The sequence below is a fragment of the Sylvia atricapilla genome, chromosome 6 (genome assembly GCF_009819655.1).
Source record: "Sylvia atricapilla isolate bSylAtr1 chromosome 6, bSylAtr1.pri, whole genome shotgun sequence".
In the NCBI taxonomy this organism is placed as follows: Eukaryota; Metazoa; Chordata; class Aves; order Passeriformes; family Sylviidae; genus Sylvia; species Sylvia atricapilla.
Window position 1 is genome coordinate 28468630 of NC_089145.1, and position 10075 is coordinate 28478704.

General features: G+C 44.9%; 1 protein-coding gene across 1 annotated transcript; it reads left to right on the forward strand.

Annotated features, from left to right (window-relative positions):
• The first annotated feature begins 704 nt into the window (after positions 1 to 704).
• On the forward strand, positions 705 to 9480 carry SYNJ2BP (synaptojanin 2 binding protein). Its single transcript, XM_066321329.1, has 4 exons — positions 705 to 913; positions 4800 to 4936; positions 6437 to 6532; positions 7999 to 9480. The coding sequence occupies exons 1-4, from the start codon at positions 847 to 849 to the stop codon at positions 8137 to 8139; spliced, it is 441 nt and encodes a 146-aa protein (XP_066177426.1). The 5' UTR covers positions 705 to 846; the 3' UTR covers positions 8140 to 9480.
• Positions 9481 to 10075: the final 595 nt, after the last annotated feature.

A 10075-nucleotide genomic window follows, 5' to 3' on the forward strand; every position in this document is an offset into this window, starting at 1 on the left:
CGGTGGTACAACTGAATCAGGTCTCTTCATTGTTCCCTGTTGTCCTTGTCTGCATTGACACACTTGTAGCGTCTGCTGAAATAGATAAGGATAAATTTTTCCTTGCTATTTCCTGATAATCTATTGGTTCAATAAACCCTGAGGTACAGAGCGCCAGGTTCAAGTGGCTCCTCTGTTACACAGCAAGTTGAACTACTTTGCCCTTTATTGCTAGGTAATTACCTGTTCTGTAGAGTTCTGAGGAAATTTCTCAAATCCTCAGACCAAACACCTTCTACAGGACCTAGTCAAGTATTTCTTGCCCCAGCAGCGGCACGGTGCTCTATGCACCGTTTGTGTTTCTGAATCTAGATCACTTTATTGCACCGCAGGGTAACTCAGAGTTGGCATGGATGCTCTCTGTGCTACTTGCCTGAATTGGGCTTTTCCTCCTGCCCAGCGCGGTCTCATCTGTTTTTCATTTCGCTGCGAGGCCAGTTAAAAGGGCTGGGGAACAGGTCATACATCTCCCTTCTTCTCTCCTACGCCTACCCCAGAAAACTATGGCCTACTCCTTAAGCTTCCTAAGGAAACCAGCTCCAGCCTGGGGAGCAAGGCAGGGCCAGGCAGAGATGCCGCGCAGCGGCCAGGGAAGGCGCGGGGGGAGGCAGGAGGACGCTGTGCTGGTTCCCCCGGGCCCGCCGCTCTTCCGCCTGTGCGCTGAGCGCCGCGGCGGCCCCGGGCGCCGGCCGGAGCAGCCCCGTCCCGCGGGGACTACAACTCCCAGCGCTCCGCGGCGCGGCCCGGCGGCGGCCCAGGAGGCGAGGGCGGCTGTCCCGGGAGCCGAGTTCTCCTTCAGGCCGCAGCATGAACGGCAGCGTGGCGGGCGGCGGCTACGCCGAGGAGATCATCAGCCTCACCCGCAGAGCCTCAGGTACGGCGGGGCGGCCTCTTCGCGCCGGGGCCGCGGCTGCCCCGGGCCGGCGCCGCCGCGCCGAGGCCCGCGCAGCGCCCGGGGAGGCCGGAGCGGGGCGCGGGGTCGCGGCGGCCGGCGGGGGGCCGTGGTGGGCGCCGGCAGCCGGAGAGAGGGTCCCGGCGGCGAGGATAGAAGGGCAGCGCCCAGAGGTGCCGGGCCCAGGGGCCTCCCCCTGGAAATAGCTGTGGCGGATACGCCGCTGCGGGAAAAGCTCGTTCCCGGCGTGAGGGAGAGCTGGCCGGGTCAGGGTCCGTCCTCGGCAGGAGCTTCCGTAGAGGCGCGTGTCCCTGCGGACAGCTCGCCTCTGGTTTCGCCTCTGGTTTCCCCAGGAAGTTGCCATCTCCGGTGGAGCTGTCGCTTCCAAGTGAGGGGGCAGCCGCTGAGCGCCCAGCCGCGCTGGACACCCGGCGTCAGGGGCCATTTGAAAATCATGTGCCCAAGTGGCCGTCCCCTGTACTGTCAGCCTGGCGTTCATTGTGCAGCGAACCTAGAGAGGCTTTGGGGTGGTGAAAGAGAGGAGCATAGGCTGGAAGGAAGAGCAAATAGGGCAGTTCCTGGGGCATTTTTTGGCTTTGCTGTTCATGTCTCAACGGCAGGCGCGCTCGTGGAAACCTTACATTTTTACAGCATTTATGGTGGCATTCAAATCACACTTTCAGAAGTGAGGCAAGTTGCCATGAAATACACAGCACTGGAGCAAAAGCCTGGCTATAGAGAATGGCAGGCTCCAGAAGGGCTTCTGGAGCTAGAGTTGTACTTGGGTGTGTGAGGCTTTCTCTTTAGTTAAAACGAGCAGGCAGGGAAACGTGGCAGCCCTTCTTGTGCACACACCACTGCTGGGTGCAGCTGCTGGGCAGCCTTGGCTCCAGGGGCTCCCCGAGACCCCAGCAGCCCCGCTGCTGCCGTGTGTGTTTCTGCGGGGTGGAGGTGGGTCCCGTGCAGGGCTGCTGCTGGTTCTGGCCCTCATGCCGGTGATCAGAGCCAGAGGGAGCGAGCCCTTTGCCTCCCCTGCTCGCCAGATTGGCATCTGGTCTGAAAGCTGTGTAGCCCTACCTGCAAAGCCATGAGCTTCAGCTAATGAAACTGAGCTCGTCAGGGAAAACTCTGCCAAATGAAGCTGGTTCTGATGGGAAGGCTGTTTCCATACATCTGAGGAGCTAAAATTTTAAGGAAGGCATAAGGGAATGTTAAAGGGCAGAGTTGAGAATAGTCTTGAATGTGACCACTGTGATTTCAAATGAGCAGCGTTCGTCCAGTAATTTTGGTGGGCTGTGCATCTTTAGATTTAGGTTTCTGACTATGCAACTTGATTTGAAGGTCCTACAGCCCCTTATGGCCTCGATGCACTTGCCATGTGAATTATTATTCATTTCTATGGGAGGAACAAAACACTGTTATCTGTGAAGTACAACTGGATAGTGTAATCTCTTGAATTGGCGTTTCAACCACAACTTTTAAAATAGGTCTGATGCTAAACATCTCTAGCAAAAGTTTACATTGGTTGTGAATGTATTTCCAGTGGCAGGACAGTGTATATTTGTCTCTTTTTTCAAATTTTCTTGTGTTCAGTTTCTCATTTTCTCATCCTGCCAGTCCTGATTTTTTTCAAAGGGTTTTTGAGGACCTTTTCCGTTCAGAGAGGGTAAGTGAGGCATAGGGAGGTCTGCAGCCTCAGGGAGGGTGAGAAGTTTAGCCCAGAACCTGCTTTTAAAGCTCTGCTGTTCTGCTTCTGATCCCTCATGGACGAGAGATTTGGTGCTGTGTGCTCTCTCCCCTTGCTCCTTTTCTTCCAGCTGTGCCGTGTCTCTTTCTGTGGTTGCATGAACTGGAAGGGAGAGAATAGCAAAGAGCTTGAGGATTGCTAGGGAAGATATTTTTAGGCAGAGTGGAAGTCTTGAGTGCTGGAAAGGAAAGACACAGTGAAAAAGCCCTGTGAATACCTAACTTGGCCTAGCACGATCTGCTGCCTCTTTGTCATGAAGATCGTCCTCTGCTGATGAAAGCTGTGACTCTTGATTATTTTTCCAGTCATGAGTAAAAAGTTGCAAAATGTATACTTTTTTTTTCATATATATATATATATACACACCTATTTTAGGGTTTTTATATATGAGAGAATGAATGTGTTCTGAGATCCTGATTCCTTCTTTCTGGCTTTTTAATAAGTGTTGATTAAACCTTACATTTTCTGTAGTATTGATTTCCCTCTTTTCTAAGTTATTTGCTTTATGGCAAATAATTTTTAGGAGTGTGGATTTTAAATTTTTTTTCTTTTCATTTTCTACTGAAAGATGTATTACTGTGCACAACCGGCCCTTCTTGGAATAGATATTATTCTAGTTGAAATGTCAGTATTTTTTCAATTTTCATTTTCTCAGTTTCACTTTTTTTCCTCACTTGTCTGAAGCTGTCAGGAGCGGAAGGAAAAAAAAAGGTGTGGCAAAATTGCTGCTAATATTTCTTTACTTCCCAGCTGTAGATGCACACTTAAAATACCATGACTCATTTTGCAAATGCTTTGATCTGTGACTAATTTAAAATGCTGCTTCCCAGCAGGCATAAGGTGGTTTTACTTTCATTTGAAACTCTCCTTCCCAAGGCTTCCAATCTCAACTTCAAGAGAAAATAAGGAAAAAAAAAAAAAAACAACCAAAAACAAATAAATCAGTCTGGCTGAACGTGGGCAGAACTTGCCCTCAGCTGTTCTTTACAATAGCTTTGGGATGACTGGCTTATGTCAGAAAAAATAAAAAAAGTGGGTTTTTTTTTCCATTTGCTTTGATAGCATATTTGACTTTTTTCTTTTTCCTTGGCTTTTCTTTCTTTTTTCATTGCAAGCCTCATAGGGAATCTTTCCTGTCCCTTGTCATGCATTCTTATTTAGAGAGAAACTTAGCTGCATATACAGTGGGGAATGTGCTTTCATAATATTTGGGTTTCCAGACTTTAAATTCAGTTTATTCTTCTGGGTTTCAATGAAACAAGAAGTCTTAACTTTAATCCAGAAGCTGGATCCAGCTAGATATCTGTAACTGAGTCTTATTTTAAAGAGTAATACAAAGTGGCAAAAATGTGAACGTCAGTTCTAATAAATGTACGTGTATTCCTTTTTGTTTTGCAGTAGATCTGCAAACTTTGTCTTTATTTCCTATTATGTTTGAATTCATGAAACAGAGCAAAGTGATTGTGTACAACTTGAAGTAGCTTCATGTAGCCTAATTGTATTCTTGGAGGCAAAGCACACCATTTCCAGCTCCTAAGATGTGGCAGGGGAGCCTTCTGAGCTCTAGGTGCCCTCAAGCTGGTAGCACAGTTCTCCTTGCCTGTTTTCTCATCTGTAGACGGGGTCTAATGCTCCTCACCTTTCCTTACCCTCTTTCTCAGCTCACAAAACACTTGTCAGAGGTAATTTCTTGTAGCTCAAAGGTAGTGATTCACTATAACTTCATGTGAAATGCAGAATACTTTCCTTTTCTTTCATGTTGTGCTGAAGAAGTGTATTCAAGCTGAGGGCTGAATCAGCGTCTCAGAAATGATGGCATACCCCTCAGTATTCCCCAGCACCCACCTGAGACAGCTCACAGGTGTTTTGTGTAATGAAGTGTCTGGGGTCCTCAGGCATTTAGTGTCTCTCTTCTGCTTTCAAGATCATTTTCATGAGAATAACTTTTCTAGACCATGAAAAGGTGGTTGGAAAGGAGGATGCAGATTTGTGTGCTGTGAGTTTTTGAATGGTGGAGAGAGCAAGACAATGTGGGAGGGTGCAGTCCCCAACAAGCAAGACAGCAAGAATGTTTGAAGCTTTGAGCTTTTTCTCATCAGCTTTCTCTTTGGCTTGCCTTAGGGCTGGGCTTCAACATTGTTGGTGGGACAGATCAGCAGTACATTGCCAATGACAACAGCATCTATGTCAGCTGGATCAAAAAGGATGGGGCAGCTTACCTTGATGGCCGGTTACAAGAAGGAGATAAAATTTTAGCGGTAAGCCCTTTCTTCTGTTGTCCCCTGTGTTCTTGATCAGTGATGTGATGTGAGAGGCAGGTTTTCCATCGCACTGCATAGAGAGGAAGGATGTGGTGAATGAATTAGATGATCCCAAGCAATGTCTATGGAGGAGTTGTCTTGGGGATCCAGGGAGAGCTCTCAGCACTAGAGCGGTGAGTGCCTCTACAGATGGGCTTATCTCTTCTGCCTTCCTGATTTGCCACAGAAGTGCTTTGTGGTGCTGTGCTTGTGTTTCCTCTGTGACTTGCCTCCCTAAGGTTTTAGAATCCATCAGACCTTCCCTTGCTCACAATGGATTATTATTTACACATGTGTAAATAAAGGTTTTCCACCTCTTCAGTTTCCATTTTTTGACTGGTAATCCATGATTTCTGATCCTTTTGTACAGGGGGATTTTGAGACTATAAAACTTCTAGGGCATAATATTCTTCTCTTCATTTCAGCTCCTCAAGAATAGCATAGGCTGCTTCTCCTTTTAGAAAATTGTTTTCAAGTGTCTGATGTTTACACCCACTGATTCTTCAGATAGCTGGCAATCATGCAAGAAACAAGCTTTACAAAGTGATGGGTGAAGAAGTAGCCTCTCCCAGTAGGATACACAACCTTTTTGTACTCCCTAATTTTATTTTACACTTGCTTATTATGTTCCACGTGTGATCTTTTTAGCCTCTATAGACTACCTTGCACTAATTGGAGCCTGTAATTGATCCAGAAAGTGATACTAAGTTGAACAGAGTGTATTCCCTTTTTTCTTGACAGTGTAATATTTACATACTTGTGTTTGGGGTGTCTGTATATGAAGAGAGGCACTGGATGCGATCTTAGGGGATATAGTTAGGGGTAATGGGGGTGAAAATGAAAAATTAGGATGAATTCACTCAGTGAAGGAAATCAAGTGGATTAGAAAACCTTGTGCCATGATATATTATTTAAAATTAAGGAAAATCATAACACTTGAAAGTGGACATCAATAAGTATGTAAGTATTTTTTTTGGTTGGTTTTTCTACCTCAGTGTGCTTATAAAAGTGTGTTTACAGCACTCTCTCAAACAGAGATGTTTCAAAGGTACACCAGTAGGGTAAACAAGGGAAGAGGCTCAAAATAATAATTTTGTTGTAGCTGCTCTTTTATGTTCGTTAGCTGTCAGAATCACACCTTTGATTTGTTTTCAGTAAAGCAGCAACATCAGATGCTGCTATTGACACAACTGTGGGCTTTTATTATTATTTTGCTTCTAGGTAATTTTTTTCAGTACCTCTATGTTTTTGCTTGGAATTTCTCATGTTCAGTCTCAACATATAAAAATGCATCATAATATTACTAATTAATTAATTAGGATCTTTATGATTATAGTATCATTCCCCAAATGCAGAATTTTGTGAAACATGATGATTTTTATGTCTTATCCTTCCTATGTTAGCCTTCAGCATCTTGTTTACTTTCAGCATCTGCTTCTCCGTTTCATTTTTTGCTAGATCAATGGCAAAGAGTTGAAGGATTTGCGGCACAGGGATGCTGTGGAACTGTTCAGGAATGCAGGCTGTTACGTGTCTCTGAAAATCCAGCGCAGGGTATGTTTTACCTGTTTCTTAAGGTTATTTCTGTCTCATTTTAGACAGGTTTCTGTGATTGGTGGCTATTTCATGATGAAGAAGAATACTGTGTCCAGATGCTCAGTGTGATATGTGCATATAAAAATTTTGTTTGACCTGTGATCTTCTCTCATTGCCTCAGCTGTAATTGTCTCTGTAATACTTTGTAACCAGTGTAACCTTTGTATCAGTGAAAAGGTGAGTTTGGAGAAGTCCCCAGGTCTTTGTTTTGCTGGAGTATGTTGTGTTTGCTCACTGATCTCCTTTCTCAGAGGTAAAGGTTTGTGTGTGAAGACAGAATCTCAAGTTGCTCAGTTTTATTTCAGTGGCCAAAATCTTACTGGAGACAGCACTCCTTTTGTTTCAGAGCCCATCACTCATGTTAGTGTTGAAATGTGAGTGCAGCCAATGCTACAAGACAGACGTTGAGGTGCTGAAACATGTCCAGAGAAGGGTAAAAAAGCAGGTGAAGGGTCTGGAGCACAAGTCTGATGAGGAGCAGCTGAGGGAGTTTAGCCTGGGGAAGAGGAAGCTCAGGGCAGACCTGATCACTCTCTACAACTGCCTGAAAGGGGGCTGTAGCCAGGTGGGGGTTGGTCTCTTCTCCCAGGCAGCAAGTGACAGGACAAACAGACACATCCTTTAGTTGCACCCAGGGAAGTTTAGATTGGGTATTAGGAATTCTTTCACTGAAAAGGTTATCAAGCAGTGGAACAGGCTGCTGAGGGAAGTGGTTGGGTCACCATGCCTGAAGGCATTTAAAAATGTGCAGATGAAGTGCTTAGTTTAATAGTAAACTTGGCAGTGCTGGGCTAACGGTTGGATTTGGTAATCTTAGAGGTCTTTCCAACATAAATGATTTTACAATAATAGGAAATATAGACTTCTATAGTTTAAATATGCTGGCACCATTTTAGATATAAAAAGGGATCCACCCTTAATCCCCAGCTAGCATGGAAGTTGACAAAAGAAATACTGATCTACCCAAAGCATGTTGGTGGGGAGAGGTGGCTTGAGATCCCTTTTCTACTCCCTTAAAAAAGGAGTAAGTCTTCTGGACCAGTGCATAAGGCAGGTCAGAAACCCAGAGAGAATTAGTGATGTCTTTTTCCCGGTAAAGAGAGCAGGAAATGATATGGTGGCAAGTGCATTGAGGGGTGACTGGTTATGTGTGTGTCATTTCTTCTGCTGTATGAGGTGTGTCCTGCTCCACTTGAGTCCTAGTTTAGAAAGTGGCAGAGAAACATGAAGGTGCGTGGTAGTGACTGGATACCCTGCATATAAGTTCAGTCCATCCTAAGCTGTTTTCACCCTCCCATGTGTGGAGTCTGCAGGTACCTGGGTGAACTATTTTGAACATTCTTACAGAACCTCCTGGTCCAGACACAAAACTGGGGGCTCTTTTGCTATAGGTTCTGATGCAAATATTTTTTTTTTGCTTGTAGTTGCAGCCACAGAATGGCCCTGTGAGTCATCAAGGAGATGGAGAATCAGGTGGGCTTCCTCTGGCAGCCATTCTGGTGCCAGGCCTGGCGCTCGCTGCGACAGCAGTCTGGATCTTGCTGAGGTATCGGCAGCGCATGTGAAGAGTTCACGTCTGGGATGTCACTGCGTATCTTACACAGCTATGATGTAATTTAAAGATAGAGAATCAACGATCTTTTCACAGACTGGTGCCAAAAAGGATCATTGCCTATCACCACAGTTGCTGCTGATGTTCGTATATATTGATTTTCTTGCAGGGTGGATAGAAGCAGAGAGAAAAAAGGGAAGGGAGAGGACTGTGTTTGTGTCAAGAGTGGGATAGCTGTATTTTTTGACAAATCTGAGGAGGTTTTGCCGTCCTTCTCTATTTTGCACCGTGAGCTTTCAAACACACTCATCTATTCCACATTTTAAGGTCTAACTTTTGGTTAACGGGAGTGGGAGTTGGGGTGGTTTTAAATCAAAAACATTTTCCAGAGGCTTTGCCTTGTTTCCACAGAATTTTTTCTTGAATCTAATGAATTCTGTCCGAACCATGAATAAAGAGAAGCACTGCAAAGGGTATATTATTTTTCCCATCGAAGTTTTGTTGGTTGTTGCTAAATAAATGCCTTAAATGTGTAAAATCTGATCTGTGGTTTTGCAGGTAAAATCTTTAGTGTAGCTGCTGATTTAACAGCAATATGCAGTATTGATGAGGTATTTTGCCAGTTGTGGAAAGATAGAAGATAACCTGCTGCTAAAAGAAGATGATTTTGATTGTCAAAATGATTGCTCATTTTTGGGTCAGGGTTGTAAGAGAAAGCTTTCCAGAAAATGCTGGCATACTGGAGAGAGACGAGCAGACAACTGAATCACAAGAATAAGTGGTGGCAAGAGATTCGGGCATGCTGAAACTGCAGAAGAGTTTAAATTAGTAGTGAAGCAATAGTTCCTCCATTCATCAGGTGGGTTGAAGTCTCCATCTCTCAGGTATGTTTTGGGAGTTATTTTTTGCACAGGGAATACTTCAGATAGTTTTTTGTAGCAGCTAATTTGCTCTCTGCAGTCAGGATAATCTTATGATGATTGAAAGGGAGAAGATGAGAGCAGGCTGGCATTGTCCTGGCTTTTGCTGTTTTGTGAAGAGTTATGTAATGTTCAGGAGATAGGCTGTCAGCTTTAAGCCAGGGGAAAGCTTAGCAGGTGAAACCAGAGGGAAGAGACCCTCCTCTGGAAAGTATATGGCTGAATTTACCTGCAGGGTCTCATCTCCTCACTGTGATTTGAATAGTTTTAAATGCTCCAGCTGATAGGAGCTCTGTGGGGTAAGATCTGTTCCACTTGTCTCCAAGAAATCAATGTCTTTTTGTTGTTTTTGTAAAAGAAAAGCAAAACTCATGGTCTGGTCTGTATGATGCCAAAAAAGAGATCACATATGCAATATATGTTTTCAAAGAAAATCTGGTGTCACAGTGCTTTACTTATCTCTATTCTCTACTATTCTTGTAGGACATTGCTGATGTATTTGAAGTTGTCGTGTTTGCTGAGGGCTGTGTTCTGGCTGTCTGCTGGAAGCAGAGGTGGTTATGCTGTTGAACATGGCATTCCTAAATCACCTTGGAGTTTCAGAGCACTTGAATCACGTGAAATCTTGCTTTGGCCTATAGACTGCTCTAGTGTAAGGGGAAAAGGAAGCAGGAGGAATTTTGCTCTGTGTTTGTAGGGGACTTTGGGAACAATATTGATGTTGACTGGCCTGGCCAAAGGCATGCAGTGACTTGCCTTGACCTGCAAACCAACTGTGCCTGATAGCAGAAGGGCTGCTGTGTAGACAGATCTTTGCAGATACAGCATGAACCGGCTTGTTTGTGACCTGCTCTGAATATTTGGCTGTAGTGTCCATGTGCAGCACGTGCATGTATTAGGATGGATGATTAAAAATTGATGCTGTTGTATCACAGCCTTCAGAACAAAGATGCAGACATTAAGAGAATGGTCTGTCTTGTTAGGCTTTGCCTGAGCTGAGTTTCTGTGGTGAGGAGTATGTGGAACAGG